The sequence below is a fragment of the Erinaceus europaeus genome, chromosome 9 (genome assembly GCF_950295315.1).
Source record: "Erinaceus europaeus chromosome 9, mEriEur2.1, whole genome shotgun sequence".
NCBI lineage: Eukaryota > Metazoa > Chordata > Mammalia > Eulipotyphla > Erinaceidae > Erinaceus > Erinaceus europaeus.
The window spans coordinates 80049249-80067693 of NC_080170.1; the positions used below are offsets into that span (position 1 = coordinate 80049249).

At 40.6% G+C, this 18445-nt stretch overlaps 2 protein-coding genes across 3 annotated transcripts in view; one reads left to right on the forward strand and one right to left on the reverse strand.

Moving 5' to 3' along the window:
• Window positions 1–312: 312 nt before the first annotated feature.
• On the forward strand, window positions 313–2848 carry WDR5B (WD repeat domain 5B). Of its 2 annotated transcripts, none has more exons than XR_009551645.1 (2): window positions 313–2062; window positions 2365–2848. XR_009551645.1 is itself a non-coding variant. In XM_060198271.1 (2 exons), the coding sequence occupies exon 2, from the start codon at window positions 798–800 to the stop codon at window positions 1785–1787; it is 990 nt and encodes a 329-aa protein (XP_060054254.1). In that variant the 5' UTR covers window positions 315–450; window positions 599–797; the 3' UTR covers window positions 1788–2848. The 2 variants fall into 2 exon arrangements, 1 of the variants encoding a protein (XP_060054254.1); XM_060198271.1 differs by having other exon boundaries at window positions 315–450; window positions 599–2848.
• Window positions 2849–5899: 3051 nt separating this feature from the next.
• FAM162A (family with sequence similarity 162 member A) overlaps window positions 5900–18445 on the reverse strand; it is a 54133-nt gene continuing 41587 nt past the window's right edge. Inside the window, exons 3-5 of the mRNA XM_060198273.1 lie at window positions 13853–13961; window positions 9084–9192; window positions 5900–6253 (exon numbers count right to left, since the gene is read on the reverse strand). Of these exons, the coding sequence (XP_060054256.1) occupies window positions 6161–6253; window positions 9084–9192; window positions 13853–13961 (311 nt within the window). The 3' untranslated portion in view covers window positions 5900–6160. The remainder of the gene's footprint in view (window positions 6254–9083; window positions 9193–13852; window positions 13962–18445) is intronic.

The window sequence follows — 18445 nt, forward strand, 5'->3', positions numbered from 1 at the left end:
CTTAACTCTGCCCCCGACCGCATGAGAAGCTCACACCTTACTGGAGACATGGAAGCCAAAAATGAGCATTCTTTGAAATTCTTGCGGCCCCTACTTTAACCGCATCCACCTGTTCATTCTCTTAAGCACAAACAAATGTGGGAAGCACAAAAGTAAAGGGAGCCCAAGGACAACCCCCCCCCCCCTCCCCGCCCCCGAAGGTCCTGCGCAAGCACACGCAGGTCTCTCCCAATGGGTACTTGGACTCGGAAGTGGAGGCTGAGCCCCCTCCGCACATGCGCTCATAGTACTTCCGGTTAGGTTAGCAAATGGCTCTACTGTGCGCTGTGCTTTTCACATGCGGAAGTAATCTGTATTCCGGATATCTAAATCTTACGCAGAGGCCTTTTTTTTTTTTTTTGTCTTGATCTTCTCGACATAGCTTTACATCAGTGATTCATTCTTTCTCAGGTACCTAAGGTTTGAAGGGAGGGGACGACTAAAATACTCCGTAGAGCCACGTCCGGCGCCTTTTTGAAACGTTTTATACAGTCTCACAATAGACCTTGCCGACAGCACGTAGAGCCCTTTTGATACATTTCTCGTTTTTCTTGCGAAGGAAGAAGAGACAAAATTGACGTGGTCCAAGCGGTGCTCTGAAACAGTCTTTAGTAATGGTGATCCGGAAGTTATAAACATTTAAAAAAGCTGTTTATTCTTTATTTTTATCTGCGTTTTGCTGGGCAGAAAGTTGAAGTACTGGACTGCATAGCTGTAGGCGGCACGCCTTGCCAGCTTTCTCATTTAGTTTGAGAGTCATGGCAACAGAGGAGTCCGGAGTTGCAGGTGCAGAGCCCACCCTCTCATCAGACAGTGGGAGCAAACAAGAGTCTGTAAAACCGAACTATGCTCTAAAATTTACTCTCGCGGGACATACGGAGGCTGTATCAGCAGTCAAATTTAGTCCTAATGGAGAATGGCTAGCAAGTTCTTCTGCAGATAAGCTAATTATAATTTGGGGAGCCTATGATGGAAAACACGAAAAAACATTTTATGGTCACAATCTGGAAATATCAGATATTGCCTGGTCATCAGATTCCAGTCGTCTTATTTCTGCCTCAGATGACAGAACTCTGAAATTATGGGATGTGAGTTCTGGAAAATGCCTGAAAACGCTGAAGGGACACAATAATTATGTTTTTTGTTGTAATTTCAACCCACCATCCAACCTCATTGTTTCAGGATCATTTGATGAAAGTATGAAAATATGGGAGGTGAAAACAGGAAAGTGCCTCAAGACTTTGTCTGCTCATTCCGACCCAGTTTCTGCTGTTGATTTTAACTGTAGTGGCTCCTTGATAGTGTCAGGTAGCTATGATGGTGTGTGTAGAATCTGGGATGCTGCATCAGGTCAGTGTTTAAAAGCACTTATTGTTGATGATAACCCTCCTGTCTCATTTGTAAAATTTTCTCCAAATGGCAAATATATTCTTACTGCTACTTTGGACAATACTCTTAAATTATGGGATTATAGCAGGAACAGATGCCTGAAGACATACACTGGTCATAAGAATGAGAAATATTGCATATTTGCCAGTTTTTCAGTTACTGGTGGGAAATGGATTGTGTCTGGTTCAGAAGACAACCTCGTTTACATATGGAACCTACAGACCAAAGAGGTTGTACAGAAATTACAAGGTCATACAGATACTGTAATCTCAGCAGTGTGTCATCCTACAGAAAATATCATTGCATCAGCAGCATTAGAAAATGACAAAACAATTAAACTGTGGATAAGTAACTACTAAACCCTCTGGAAATCATGTAGTGAAGCCAGGTTGACCCAAATGAGACATTTTGAAAGATGTTTTTATTCTTTTCTTTGTAGAACCAGAAATAAACACAGTACCATACACACACAAAATTTCAGCACTTTTCTAAAAATACTTTCTTCATTCTTTATTATTAATTTTTTGAGGGCAGGGGGATCACAGTATTATTCCATCATCCAGAGTTCCTCCCCCCAGGTGCTGACCTTGTGGTGCCAGGCTGGGATCTATGTCACATACTCTAGCTCTACCAGGTGAGCTATCCCTAGTCCTAATTTCTGTTAATTTTGAAATAGTTTACTATTTCTTTTTAACAGTATCTTAGATTATCCAATTTTAAGACCTATAATCTAAATTTGTAAAGCAAGACAGCTGGCTTCACAAATGTAGAACCTAGTATTTCTGTCTGTCCCTGAGTGGATTTCCATTCTGTTCATTTTTGTGTTCTCTCCTCTTTTTTTTATTGCCATGAGGGTTACTGCTTGGCCTTCGTGCTCGCAGTATGAATCCATCACTTCTGGTAGACATTTCTTTCCCTCCCTTCTATTTTTGATAGGACAGAGAGAAATTGAAAGAGGAGGGGTGTGGTCCAGGAGATGGTGCAATGGATAAAGCTCTGAAGCAGGAGGTCCCAAGTTCAATCCCTGGCAGCACATGCATGAGAGTGATGTCCGGCTCTTTCTCTCTCCTATCTTTCTCATAAATAAATAAATAAAATCTTAAGAAAAAAAAAGAAAGAGGAGGAGTAGATGGAGAGGGAGAGAGATAGACATTTGCAGACCGGGTTTCACTGCTTATGAAGCATTCCCCCTGCAGATGGCCAGCAGGTTTGAATCCTGGTCCTTGCACATAGTAATGTGTGCACTCAATTTGGTGCACCTTTACCCTCCCCCACACCTCCAGTTCTGTTCCCAGTGATTGTTCTGAAAGATCTGCATATTTGAGATACACAATTTTCCTCAAAAACGTAATTGAGTAAATGAGGGGAACAGCTTCATTTCTTAACTACTTTCAATAAACTTAAGTAATAAAGTTCAAAACTTATTTTTGTTGATTAGGCGGTAGCGCAGCGGGTTAAGTGCACCGGCTCCCCACCTGCAGGGGAGTCATTTCACAGGCGGTGAAACAGGTCTTTCTCTACCCCCCTCTGTCTTTCCCTCTTCTCTCCATTTCTCTCTGTCCTATCTAACAGTGACATCAATAACAACAACTACAACAACAATAAAAAACAAGGGCAACGGGAGTCGGGCTGTAGCGCAGCGGGTTAAACGCAGGTGGCGCAAAGCACAAGGACCGGCATAATGATCCCGGTTCGAGCCCCCGGCTCCCCACCTGCAGGGGACTCGCTTCACAGGCGGTGAAGCAGGTCTGCAGGTGTCTATCTTTCTCTCCTCCTCTCTGTCTTCCCCTCCTCTCTCCATTTCTCTCTGTCCTATCCAACAACGACAACAACAATAATAACTACAACAATAAAACAAGGGCAACAAAAGGGAATAAAATATTTAAAAAGAAAAAAAAAAAAAAAAGGGCAACAAAAGGAAAAATAAATATTTGAAAAAATGGCCAGAACCTAACGTACTAACATAAATAGAACTTATAAAGGGCCAGGCGGTGGCGCACCTGCTTAAGCACACACATACCTGGGTTCAAGCCCCTTGTCCCCACCTGCATGGGGAAAGCTTCACAAGTGGTGAAGCAGGGCTGCAGGTGTCTTTCTCCCTCTCTACCCCTCCCCTCTCAATTTCTCTCTGTCTCTATCCAATAATAAATTTTAAAAAAAGAACTTAATAGGAAATATAAAGTGGAAAAACAGCTTCTGCCTAAACATGCAAAAAAATCTAGAAATCAAGAAATAGAATAATGACAATAGAAACAATATGGGCAAAACTGTTATACTTCCTTTGTATTTTACAGTATCTTATGATGGTACTCTTGAAATCTGATTTGGCTAAATTCTTTTTTTATATATATATTTATTTTCCCTTTTGTTGCCCTTGTTTTTCATTGTTGTTATAGTTATTGATGTCGTTGTTAGATAGGATAGAGAGAAATGGAGAGAGGAGGGGAAGACGGGGAGAGAAAGACAGACACCTGCAGACCTGCTTCATGGCCTGTGAATCGACTCCCCTGCAGGTGGGGAGCTGGGGGCTCAAACTGGGATCCTTAAGTCGGCCCTGGAGCTTTGCGCCACATGTGCTTAATCCGCTGCGCTACCACCCAACTCCCAATTTGGCTAAATTCTAAGGAATATGGGCAATGATAGATAACTTAATGATTATGCAAAGAGACTCATGCCTGGGGCTCCAAAGACCCAGGTTCAGTTCTCTGCACCACCATAAGCCACAGTTGAGCTTAAAAAAAGAGTTGGTTAAAAAAAGAAAAAGACAAAAAAGTTATAAGGAACATAGTAATATTAGAATTACTGCTATCATATGAATGATAAGTTGCTATGTGAAAATTCTAGGAAAACTGTGATTATGGTAAGAGCACGTCTGAAATTCTGGTCAATAAATTTACATTGACCCATAGAATCAGTCACTGTAAGTCAGTGAATAGGAGAATGGCACAAAATAAGAAACTGTGTAAATTCTTACTGCATGGTAAGAATTGTGAACTTTGGTTTTAATGAGACATTTTTATTATAACTGCCAAGCCACAACACTTTAACATGTTTGTTTAGTAAGATATAATATAAATGTTCCCAAATAATCAAGGAATATTAACCTAATAAACAAAATAATTATTTTGATGATAAAATTGCATGTGATGAAAAACAAGGAGTTTTGATACCTAAAAAGAAACAAGGATTAAGTTTCGAAAAAAATAAAGTATATAGATAAACATCATTAATATAAGATAGATTATGAAGCTATAGATGGAATAATGCCTTATTTTTGACAAATTTATAAAACCAAACTTCCAAACACCTGCATATATATATAGTTATAACCTTCTGGGGAGAACTAGCAGGTTGGGATGACTATGAGAGTTAATAATCCATTAATATTCACAAAGTATGTGAGAATAAATGAAGCAAAAACAAGCACCTATGCACACCTGAAGGTAAGATAACTTGGCATCCTAGTCAAAGTACAAATGAACTACACAACAGATGTAAATAATGCATATCATATATATAATTTATTAATGAGAAGGGAGGAGAGAAAGAAGCAGACATCAGTCTGGCACATGTGCTACCAGGGACTGAACTCAGAACCTCATGCTTGAGAGTCCAATGCTTTATCCATTGCACCTCCCAGACCAGGTAAATGGATATCTTTAACACTAGTAAAATACATCTGATAGATAGATATCTGTAATTGAGAAACTTAGTATAAATACCTAAGCCCTCTGTGAATTCTAAGCCCTTGCAATTTAAAGATACTGTAATTTATACATTTTCACAAGCTCATGGCCAGACCATTCCTCACAATGCCAGAACTTTTTCATTGGTTACTCTCCTAAAAGCCTATGCCTGCCAGCACCCCCCCCCCAAACATGGCAGAGAGTGTGTAGCAAGTTTGTTCCAAAGCTCTGAGAAGCTCCATATCATTTGGAGACGTTGGCCCCATGAGATGCACTTGGGCATTATACTGAGATTACTTTCCTTTTCGGAAGTGAATATAAGAGGAGAGAGAAAAAGGGAGAAACAACAACAAAACACCCTAAAAGTCACTTTGGCTAGAGGAATTTAACATATCTTTTTAAAATTTTTTTTTAAAAATTATCTTTATTTACTTATTGAATAGAGACAGCCAGAATTTGAGAAGGGAGAGATAGGGAGAGAGATAGACACCTGCAGCCCCGCTTCACCACTTGCAAAGCTTTCCCCCTGCGGGTGGGGACCGGGGGCTTGAACCCCGGTCTTTGCACATTGTAACGTGTGCTCAACCAGGTGTACCACCACCCAGCCCCTTTAACATATCTTAACTCTAAAGAGGAGTTAAAGGGCAGAGGGTAGATAGCATAACGGTTATGCAAACAGATTCTCATGCCCAAGACTTCAAAATGTCAGGTTTAATCCCCTGCACCACCATAAGCCAGAGCTGAACAGTGCTCTGGTTAAAGAAAAGAGGAGTTAATACTAAAAGTTTAAATACATTATCTCACTTCATTCTTTTCCTTTTTCAACAAAGCTGAGAGTATGGATACATTTTACTTGAATCAAAGCTATAAGATAGAGACAAGTGATTTTTTTTTAAGAAAGTTTATTTTTACCTACAGAGCAGAAATGAGTTTGTGCAAAAAATACTTTTATGAAATGGGCTGTTTTACCACATTCTGTAAATTACAGGCTTGGTACTGCAGCATTATTACCCTGGACTTTCAAACTCCAGCCAACGTGGATACTTCTACTCTGTTTTGGCTTTCACAGCTGTTTCCTCTCTCAGACGAGCTTTCTTTTCTAAATTCAAGCTTGTTAAAGACTCGTGTCTTCTGACAGCCTAAAGGAAAACAAATTAGAACCATTGATTATGTTAGTTAACATTTCTTTGCACTGATATTAGCAGGTTAGTAAGGCAGTAAAGGCACAGAATACCATTTCTCCCACCGTAGGGAAAACAGTCCCCTCCTTGCACATTCTGCTTTCTCTAAACCTTCATAGCACAGTTACATCCGAGCATATCCATTCAAGCACAAGAGAAATACCATACCTCTACCTTCTCTTCCTTTAAATCTTTTAGCCTCTCTTCTCTTTTCCTCTTTAATATTAAATACCTTCTCATCATTTTCATTTCTTTTTTTTTCTTCTTTTATATTTCTTTTTTTACTTCCATTTCTCCTACCGCTATTAATTTGTGTATTTTCATATCCATGCAGTCAGCTTTGGGGATCCCAAACTTTATCAAAATATTATCCTACTCCATCTTTAAATAGCAAATCACCATCCTCTTGTGTTCTGCTTCCCTTCCACATGACCTATTATATTTAACTTTTCCTTTTAATTTTTTTCATTATCTTTTTACTTATTAGATAGAAACAGCCAGAGATCCAGAGGGCACAGAAAAGCACCACTTCCAGGGGCCCTCAGATTACTTTTTCATAAAGCTTTTTTTTTTTAATGTTTAAAATTTAATTTGTTATTGTTTAGAGATTCTATGTTGATTTACAAAATTATACAATAACAGGGATATAATTCCATACCTTTTCCACTACCAGAGTTCTGTATCCCCATTCCCTCCATTGGAAACTGTATAAGATCACTCCCAAGATCACAGATATGCTTTGACTATTATTTCTATAACTATCCATATTTATATATGTTTGCTTATTTTCTTTATGGTCCTACCTTCTCTTTCTTTCTAAGTTACACCTACTACTTCAGAGTATCTACTTTTCCCCCCCTTCTCTCTCTGGGTCCTGATGGAATTGGAGTTCAGAGCCTTCTGGTTACCTTCTCCTAACATCTACCCCTCTGGGAATATGGACCAAAATTCTTAATGGGGTGCAGTGGGAAAATCTGGCTTCTGTAATTTCTTCTCCACTGGACATGGGTACTGGCAGGTTGGCAGGTTGATCCATACCCCCAGGTTGTTTTTGTCTTTCTGTAGTGGTCATGGAGGTTTTTTTTTTTTTAGTATTTTACACACACATATATATATAATTAGTGATTTAATAATGATTGACAAGATTGTGGTATAAGAGGGGCACAATTCCCATCATGAGTTCCATATCTCATCCCCTCCATTGGAAGCTTCCTTATTCTTTATTCCTCTGGAAATATGGACCAAAGACCTCTATGGGGTGCAGAAGGTGGGAGGCCTGGCTTCTGTAATTGCTTCTTTGCTAGACATGGGCATTGACAGAACAATTTATACCCCCAGCCTGTTTTGTTTTTTTTATAGACAATTTCCTTTTTTTTTTTTAAAGAATTTATTTATTCATGAGAAAGATAGGAGGAGGGAAAGAACCAGCCATCACTCTAGTACATGTGCTTCCAGGGATCAAACTCAGGACCTCATGGTTGAGAATCCTATGCTTTATCCACTGCACCACCTCCCAGACCACCCCCAACCTGTTTCTGTCTTTCCATAGTGGGACAGGGCTCTGGGAAGGTGGTCATAAAGCTCTCTAAGCTATAGTTTCCTCACCTATGATGAGGCCTAAAACTTTTTTTTTGTATTTTATTTATTTATTTTGCATAGAGACAGAAATCGTGAGGGAATGGGAAGATGGAGGAACTGAAGGGGGGAAGGGAAGAGAGACACAGAGAGAGATATGTATAGATAGAGACCTGTAGCATTGTTTTACTGCTCGTGACACTTATCCCCTGCAGGTGGGGACAGGGGGCTTGAAGCCAGGTCCTTGTCCACTGTAATGTGTGTGCTCTACTAGGTGTAGCATCACCTGGCCCCTCATAATAGATCTTGCAGTGTTATCATGAGAATCACTTGAGGTAGCAGTAAAGCTCTTAAAAGAGAGTTACCGTTCAATTAGTGGTAGGTATGATTTTTGGACCTGAATTCTTATACATTGCCTTGGGAGATGATCCTTAAACAAATGACCCTGGGGGGCCAGATAGCGCACTGGGTTAAGTGTACATAGTGCAAAGCGCAAGGACCAGCTTAAGGATCCTGGTTCGAGCTCCCGGCTCCCCACCTGCAGGGGGGTCACTTCGCAAGTGGTGAAGCAGATCTGCAGGTGTCTTTCTCTCCCCCCTCTCTGTCTCCTCTTCTCTCTCCATTTCTCTCTGTCCTATCCAACAAAAACAATAGCAATAACAATAATAAGGGCAACAGAAATGTGGAAAAAATGGCCTCCGGGAGCAGTGGATTTATAGTGCAGGCACCAAGCCCCAGCAATAACCCTGGAGGCAAAAAAAAAAAAAAAAAAAGATACTGTTTATCCAAGTAAAGAATAGTGACAAGCATGCTCTCCAGGATTAGTGCAGCTAGAGCTAAATAAGGCTATGCACTGAGATTGCTTTATAGAAACACAATGCATCATCATAAAATTATCATCTCGTTTCATATTATTTATCACATCTATCATAAGTAAACATGTTCATTTCTTTACACAAACTAATATGTCACATCACCAAAGTTAGAGTTTATTTATTAAAGTTAGAGTTTATTTATTAAACTATTATGTCACATCACCAAAGTTAGAGTTTATTTATCCTTATATTTGGTATACCAGGTATGTCCCTTCTATGCTCATTTTGTTTCTCACTATTAACTTCCTTTTCTCAGAGAGTCAAAACAAATGGTCACCCCCCTGGTTTCTTCTAGGCCCTTCAGTGAAAACAGAGACTGAGAGGAAATCTGCTCTTACCTTCTTACCCTCAATAACCATAAAGATGCATCCTGCCACTGTCAGAGCAATCATTAAATAGCTGATCTTCACCCGCATCTTGTTCTTTGCAGCATCGAGCATCTCAAACCTAATAATACAATATCATGAGAGAAAGTTAACTTTTCTCTCAAGTTTCTGAAATGTATACGACAAACTAGAAGTACAGTGGTGCCTATAAATATAAAGGAGGCAAGGCCTGGAGAGAGAACTCACTATGTACATATAAAATACAATAAGACCACACACATTTAAAGGAGTAGATAGCATAATGGTTATGAAAAGAGACTCTCACACCTGAGGCTCCAAAGTCCCAGGTTCAATACCCCCCCCCCACCATAAACCAGAGCTGAGCAGTGCTTTGGTAATGCCAAACAAAAAGAGAGGGAGGGGGAGAAGGTATATTATCTGTGCTTGTAGTAGGCCAAGATTTTGGTTCTCAAATTTTACATTAGCAAGTGAAAGTAAAAGTAGCTACTTCCTGGAGTTTTTTTTTGTTTTGTTTTCTTCTTTATTGGGGAGATTAATGGTTTATAGTTGATAGTAAAATACAATAGTTTGTACATGTGTAACATTATTTAGTTTTCTACATAACAGTCTAACCCCTACCCTTCCTGGAGTTCTTAAGAAGATTTTTACCGCAAGGACTGGCGTAAGGATCCTGGTTCGAGCCCCCGGCTCCCCACCTGCAGTAGGGATCACTTAACAAGTGGTAAAGCAGGTGTGTCTATCTTTCTCTCCCTTTCTCTGTCTTTCCCTCCTCTCTCTATTTCTCTCTGTCATAGCCAACAACAACAACAACAGTAAAACAACAAGGGCAACAACAGGGAATAAATAAATAAATAAGAAGGCATGACATAATCATTCTCTGAACCATATCCTGACAATAGATAAACTTTATTAATTCCAACACAAAGTACAGTTGAGAAAGAAAACAAGCCTGGGAGAGTATCATAGTCTGTTTTCTAATTTTTAAAAAAACTTTATTATCTTTATTTATTTATTTATTGGATAGAGATAGGCAGAAATTGAAAGGGAAGGAGGTGATAGAGAGGAAAAGACACAGACACCTGCAGCCCTGATCCACCACTTGTTATGCTGGGGGCTTGAACCTGGGTCCTTGTGCACTTAACCAGGTGCGCCACCACCTGACCCCTCATAGTCTGTTTTCTATACCCAACTTTTCCCAGGTCCAGATTTGCGAATACATGAAATAACAGACAGATCCTTTAAAAAATGCTATCTTGGGCGGAGCATAATGGTTATGCAAACAGACTAGATAGCATAATGGTTATGCAAACAGACTCTCATGCCTGAGGCTCCAAAGTCCCAGGTTCAATACCCCGCACCACCATAAGCCATAGCTGAACAGTACTCTGGTTTAAAAAAAAAATGCTATCTTGATATTTATTTAGGACAGAAAGAAATAGGGAAAAAGAAAGACACCTGCAGCACTGCATCACCACTCCTGAAGATTCTCCTCTGCAGGTGGCAAGTGGGTCATTATGAATGGTGATGTGTACACTCAACTAGGTGTGCCCAACCCCAATATTTATTTTACAGTGTTTTCTAAAACTGAGTGACAACGAATTTGAAATAATGTTCTCTGACAAGTGCCTCGTCTAACTAATAAACACAGGTGTTTCGTCTAACTAATAAACACAGGTGTTCCTTAGTAGAGAACTGAGGGTTGGACTATCATCATTCATGTATAAAAAGCAACAAGGAGTTGTCCCTTCTAGACTGGTGATTCTGCAGGAAGGCAGGACGTCATTGATTCTATTACCTGAGTATCTGGTAGCAGATCAATGAAGCACATGTGTATCTTAAATTCAGAAAAGAGAATTGATGTATTGAATAAGGCTGTAAAGCGATCATAAAGTCATTATGATCACTGATCAGTGCTCAGGTAAAAAAAAAAAGGGGGGGTTAGGAATCGATATAGATAGCATAATGGTTATGCAAAGAGACTTCCATGCCCGAAGCTCCAAAGCTCCAGGTTCAATGCCCTGCACCACCATAAGCCAGAGCTGATCAGTGCTCCAGTGAAAATAAAAAACAGGGCCAGATACAGCAGGTTAAGCGCACATGGCACAAAGTGCAAGGACCAGTATAAGGATCCTGGTTCGAGTCCCTGGCTTCCCACCTGCAGGGGGATCGGCTCACAAGCAGTGAAGCAGGTCTACAAGTGTCTTTCTCTTCCCCCTCTCTGTCTCTCCATTTCTCTCTGTCCTAGTCAACAATGACAGTAATAACAACAACAACAACAACGTTAAACAATAAGGGCAACAAAAGGGAAAAAATAGCCTCCAGGAACAGTGGATTTGTAGTGCAGGCACTGAACCCCAGCAATAACCCTGGAGACAAAAAAAAAAAAAAAAAAAGACAAAACAAAGTCACTATGATCTCTAGATGGTAGGACTGGAGTGACCCACTCCCCCCTTCCTCTGGTTTGTAACAAATGCTACTTCTGAATTCAAAGTTGAAAAGGTAGTTTTATTTACTTATTTTTAATATTTTATTTATTTTATTTTCATGAGAGAGAAACCAGAACACTGCTTAGCTCTGGCTTTATGGTGGTCTGGGGACTGAACCTGGGATCTTGGAGCCTCAGGCTTTAAAGTCTTTTGCATAATCATTATGCAACTTCTCTAGCCTAAAAAGGTACTTTTAAAATACTCAGAAGGCCCTGGGTTTGAGTCCCCATTCCCCACCTGCAGGGGAAAGCTTTGCAAGTGTTGAAGCATGTTATAAGTATCTCCCTATTACTCCCCTCTCAATTTATGGCTGTCTCTATATAATATATAAATAGGGATGAAAATTATTAAAAAGGAGAAATTTTATTATTTATTTATTTATTTATTTATTTTTGTCTCCAAGGTTATTGCTGAGGCTTGGTGCCTGCCCTGCAAATCCACTGCTCCTGGAGGCTACTTTTTCCCTTTTGTTGTTTATCATTGCTGTTGTTATTATTGTTTGTTGGGAAATTGTGGAGCCTGGCAGGGCTTGACCTGAGAGTTGCGTCTGTACTGTTAGTCTGTCTCTCTACGAAGAGGTTGAGTAAGGGGGACACAGGAACCTCAAAAGGTTGCCTGCCATATCAGACTTCCCTGCCTCACAAAACACCTTGCATTTTTTTTGCCTCCAGGAGCCGGAATTCCTTAAAAACACTAAGCCTGTGCTCCACCCTGCATTCCTTTTATTATCTACATATCAATCTTCTGCTTTGTCTTACAAATGACTAAAGGTCTCCTTCCTAATTCCCTGCAGGGTATTCCTAATCCTACCAGTTGAACCCCTAGCAACAGTTGCAGGGGAGGTCCATACCATTCCCGGCCCCTTTTGCCTTTCTCCACCCCTTTCCTAACCTTGTATGGTATTGTCAAGCCACTTCCATTTCTGGTTTGTCTCTTCTGTGTTCTGACCTGGAGGGGCTCCTGGGCAGACCAGGAGGCTGATGCTGACCATTCCGGTTTGTGCCACATGGCTTAACTAGGTGTGCTACCTACCGCCCAACTCTGGGGTGCTCGAATGAATAAAGATTTGAGTTGCCTTGCTGCCACAAGCTTGGTTCCTGGGTCATCTCTCTCCTTGCTAGCCTGACAACTGTTATTACTGTCACTGCTGTTGGATAGGACACAGAGAAATGGAGAGAGGAGGGGAGACAGGGAGGGAGGGGGGAGAGAAAGACAGACACCTGCAGACCTGCTTCACTGCTTGCAAAGCGACACCCCCTGCAGGTGGGAAGCCAGGGGCTCGAACTGGGAACCTTAAGCCAGTCCTTGCACTTTGCACCATGTGTGCTTTTAAAGAATTTATTTATTTATTCATGAGAAATGATAGGAGAGAGAGAAAGAACCAGACATCACTCTGGTACCTGTGCTGCCGGGGATTGAACTTGGGATCTCATGCTTGAGAGTCCAAAGCCTTATCCACTGCGCCACCTCCCAGACCACTATATATGACTTTTTTGACAACCCAGCAGTACCTATTTAAGATCACGGGTACATACCACTTAATTTTCTGCTGGGACAGAGGAAATCAGGGTACAAATAAGACCCTGATGTCACTTTTAGTTCCAGCATTTTTTTTTTTTTTTGCTCTTGCTGGAGATTTAACCTGAGATCTTTGTTGCCTCAGGCATGTAAGTCTTTTTGCATAACTATTATGCTATCTCCCAGCTCTTCCAACATAATCTTATTTCCCCAGAAAAGTACACTGCACCACATGTAAGTCCTGTGTTCTAACACTGAGCCAACTGCCCAGCCATGTGAGAATTGTTTTGAATTCTTTCCCTCCCTTTTACCAAAGCACTACTCTGCTCTGGCTTATGGTGGTGCTGGCGTTGAACATTATGCTCAGCCTGTTTTGAAATTTAGTTGAAAGTCTTTTTTTTTATTATTTTTATTTATTTAATCTCTTTTGTTGCCCTTGTTTTATTGTTGTAGTTATTGTTTTTGATGATGTCGTCATTGCTGGATAGGACAGAGAGAAATGGAGAGAGGAGGGGAAGAAAGAGGGGGAGAGAAAGATAGATACCTGTAGACCTGCTTCACCACTTGTGAAGTGACTCTCCTGCAGGTAGGGAGCCGGGGGCTCAAACCAAGATCCTTATGCTGGTCCTTGTACTTGGCGTCACATGCACTGAACCCAACTCCCCAAAGGCTTTTTAAGTGGCCAGACTCCTCTTTTTATTTAAAACAGATCTACGAAAAGTGAAAGTTTCTTATAACCGTAAGTTCACCACTCACGAGATGGTTTCTGGAATTTCATCTTCCTTCTTGAAGCGACCTGACCATATTAGTATCTTCTTCTCCCAATCCGTGGGCTTGTGCAGTGGCACTCGGTGGGTATAAGTGTCTATGAGAAAAGCAAGACATGAACTTTTTAAAAAAATTTTTCTTTTTTTTAAATTTACTTTCCCTTTTGTTGCCCTTGTTCTTTTTATTGTTGTTGTAGTTATTATTGTTGTAGTTACTGATGTCGTCGCTGTTAGATAGGAAAGAGAGAAATGGAGAGAGGAGGGGAAGACAGAGATGGGGAGAGAAAGTTAGACACCTGCAGACCTGCTTCACCACCTATGAAGTGACTCCCCTGCAGGTGGGGAGTGGGAGTGTGGGGAGGGCTCGAACTGGGATCCTTATGCCTGTCCTTGCGCTTTGTGCCAAGTGTGCTTAACTGGTACCTCCTGACTCCCTCAAGACTTTTACTTGAGTCATGACTCTCAAATTTAGCAGTAGATAAATGTTACTTGTATTCTTTTTTTTTTTTTTTTTTTTAAAGATTTTATTTATTTATGAGAAAGACAGGAGAGAGACAGAATCAGACATCACTCTGGTACATGTGCTGCTGGGGATTGAACTCAGGACCTCATGCTTGAGAATCCAAAGCTTTATCACTGCACCACCTCTCAGACCACATGTTAGTTGTATTCTTTAATATTTTATTTATTTATTAATAAGAAACATTGGAGGAGAAAGAGAAAGAACCAGACATCACTCTGGTACATGTGCTGCCAGAGATCAAACTCAGGACTTCATGCTTGAGAGTCCAATGCCCTATTTACTATGCCACCTCCCGTACCATGTTACTTGTATTCTTTAGCTATTTACAAAACAGAACCACGGAGCAACATCAACCTAATCAGAATTTTCTTTCTTTTTCTTTCTTAGTTTATATCTCTCTTTTTAATCATTTTAAAATTTATTTATTAGATAGAAGCAGCCAGAAATCAAGAGGGAAGGGAGATAGAAAGGGAGAAAGATAGACACCTGCAGCACTGCTTCACTACTTGAAAAGCTTCCCCCCTGATAGTGGGTTCGAACCCAGGTCCTCGAGCACTGTAATGTGCACTCAAATCGGGTGCCTGGCCCCAAATTTTCTTTCTTTCTTTGTCTCTCTCTTTTTCTCTCTTTTTTTTTTCCTGAATTTTCTTAGGATGTCTCATCTCTCTCTCTTGGATGTCTCATTTCTCAAAATAAGATTCCAAAATTTGCAAGGACTGAAGTAAAATCAAAGTATTATTTTCCAGTGTATGCCTAACCACTGAAGCTGAAAGAACACCATAAACAAAGATGTGAAAATTAAATATAGGGTGGAGGTACAGCATAATGGTTATGCAAAGAGACTTTCATGCTTGAGGCTTTCAAGTCCCAGGTTCAATCCCCCACACCACAGATAAGGCAGAGCTGAGCAGTGCTCTGGTAAAAAAAAAAAAAAAAAAAAGAAAAAGAAAAGTATAAACAAAGAAGGGAATAAAGGTGTATGTTTGACTTTAGTAGAGTTTTTTAAAAAGGAAGGGGCTTGTTATATATAATCAGATTACTGAAAGCCTTGAATGTCAGACTAAATTTTTTTATCTGACTTGGGTTCCACTATACCTTTAGAAGTAAGGAGTAGGGAAGAGGACTTGAGGACATAGTACAATGACTAGGCAAAAAGATGTTAGTGCCCGAGGTTCTTATGTTCCGGGGTTCCAGGTTCAATATTGCCAACATCACCAGAAGCCAGAGGTGAGCAATGCTCTAGGGAAAAACAAAACAAAACAAAAAACAGTAGAAGCAAGGAAGAAGTTAATGTTTTAGGAAAAATAATTTACACGATGGGAGAAGGGGAGGAAAGGTTAGAGTGCACAAGTCCAATAGATTATACCATAGGGAGCCAGGCGTTGGTGTACCTGGTTAAGCGCCCATTACAATGTGCAAAGACCAAGGTTCAAGCCCCCACTTCCCACCTGCATGGGGAAAGCTTAGCAAGTAGTAAAGCAGTGAAGCAGGTGTCTCTCTGTCTTTCCTCACGATCATCCCCACCCCTCTTGATTTCTCTCAGTCTCCAAATATAAATATTTGAAAGAAATAAGACAAATTTATTAAAAATAAAAAATATTATACTACAAAAGTGAAGTAATATGGTCTAAACTAAAGTGGTACAATAGGAAGAGAAACACATGAGCCAATCTGAGGATGAAGAAATGTTGCTCATTAAAAATCAGTCTGGAAAGGACAAAACCATGGGACCAGGCTGTGGAGCACCAGTTAAACACACATATCACCATGCACAAGGACCTGGGTTCAAGCCCTTGGTCCCTACCTATGGGGGAAGCTTCATGAGCAGGGCTGCAGATGACTCTCCCTAGCTATCTCCCCCTCCCATCTCAATTTCTTTCTGTTCTGTCAAATTAAAAAAAAAAAAAAAAAAAGGAAAAAATGATTTTTTTTTTTTGCCTCCATGGTTATCACTGGGGATCAGTGCCTACACTGGAGGCTTTTTCCCCCACCTTCTTCTTTTTTTTTTAATTTTATTATCTTTTATTTATTGGATAGAGACAGACAGGGAGTCGGGCTGTAGGGCAGCGGGTTAAGCGCAGGTGGCGCAAAGCACAAGGACCGGCATAAGGATCCCGGTTCGAACCCCGGCTCCCCACCTGCAGGGGAGTCGCTTCGTGAAGCAGGTCTGCGAGTGTCTATCTTTCTCTCCTCCTGTCTTCCCCTCCTCTCTCCATTTCTCTCTGTCCTATCCAACAACGACAACAACAATAATAACTACAACAATAAAAACAACAAGGGCAACAAAAGGGAATAAATAAATAAAATAAATATAAAAAAAATGGATAGAGACAGACAGATATTGAGAGGAGGAGGGGAGACAGAGAGGGAGAGAGACACCTGAAGACTTGCTTCACCACTCGCAAAGCTTTCCCCCTGCAGGTGGGGACCGGGGGCTCGAACCCGGGTCCTTGTGCACTGTAACATGTGCACTCAACCAGGTGCACCACCACCCAGCCCCCCCTTGTGCACTGTAACATGTGCACTCAACCAGGTGCACCACCACCCAGCCCCCCCCACCTTCTTTCTATTTTATTTTTATTTTTTTTGACAAGACAGAGAGAAATTGAGAGGGGGGAGGGAGAAAGAAAGATACTTGCAGACCTGCTTCATTGCTTGTTAAGTGTCCCCCCTACAGGTATGGAGGCAAGGGCTTGAACCCAGGTCCTTGTGCATGGGCACATGATGATATGTGCACCTAACCGGGTGCACCACCACCCAGCTCCCAAAACAGGAATGTCTTTAGATCTATTTGGTCTATATTTATGCCACCTGAGCAGGTTTCATTTAGTTTTGATAATAAGAAAGGAGAGGTATAATTATCAGTGGAAAGAGCCAGTAAGCATGACAAAGAGTAGAGAGCTAAAGGTTGTCGCATTTCCAACATTATCATATAGGTCTGTTATACATAGGTCATCACTTTTGGATTATTTTATATTTAGATTTTTTATTTCCCTATCATAGATAAAATATACTGAAATATTTTTTAATTACTATTTACATTTAAAGCTTCCACATATAGGATTTCTTACTTAGGATAGAAATGCCAAGTCAAAAGGTATGAATACTTTTAAGCTCTTAATATTCTTTTTTTTTGTTTAAGGTTTTATTTATTTATGAATGAGAAAGATAGGAGGAGAGAAAAGAATCAGATATCACTCTGGTACATGTGATGCTGGGGACTGAACTCAAAACCTTCTACTTGGAACCTCATACTTGAGGATCCAATGTTCTATCCACTGTGCCACCTCCTGGAACACTATTCTCTTTTTTTCTTTACAAATATGTATATACTTTAATTTTTATTTATAAAATGGAAATACTGACAAGACTATAGGATAAGAGTAGAAGGACTTGCTTCTGAACATGGGTGTTGACAGGTCGATCCATACTCCCAGCCTATCTCTGTCTCTTTTCCTAGTGGGGTAGGGATCTGAGGAAGTGGGGCTCCAGGACACATTGGTGGGGTCGTCTGCCCAGCAAAGTCAGGTTGACACCATGGTAGCATCTGGAACCTGGTGGCTGAAAAAGAGTTAAGATATAAAGCAGAGGGAGTTGGGCAGTAGCGCAGTGGGTTAAGCGCAGGTGGCACAAAGTGCAAGGACTGCTGTAAGGATCCTGGTTCAAGTCCCCGGCTCCCCACCTGCAGAGGAGTCACTTTACAAGCAGTGAAGCAGGTCTGCAGGTATCTATCTTTCTCTCCCCTCTCTGTCTTCCCCTCCTCTCTCCATTTCTCTCTGTCCTATCCAAGAATGATGACAATAATAACTAAAACAATAAAACAAGGGCAACAAAAGGAAATAAATAAATAAAGATATAAAGCAGAACAAATTGTTGACTAATCATGAATCTAAAGGCAAGAATACTGCAGATGAAGATTTGGGGTCTCCATTTTGGAAAAAGCTAATAGGTCTATTTATATATATTCCAAGGGGCCCATGACCCTACTAGTTTTTCCTGAGCCTGACATCTAATATGCAGGTGACCTAAGTTATTGTCTGGGGAGATGGTGTTATAGTT

Excerpts from the sequence above, each read along its gene's own strand:
- WDR5B (XM_060198271.1), top strand. The coding sequence starts at position 798 with ATGGCAACAGAGGAGTCCGGAGTTGCAGGTGCAGAGCCCACCCTCTCA.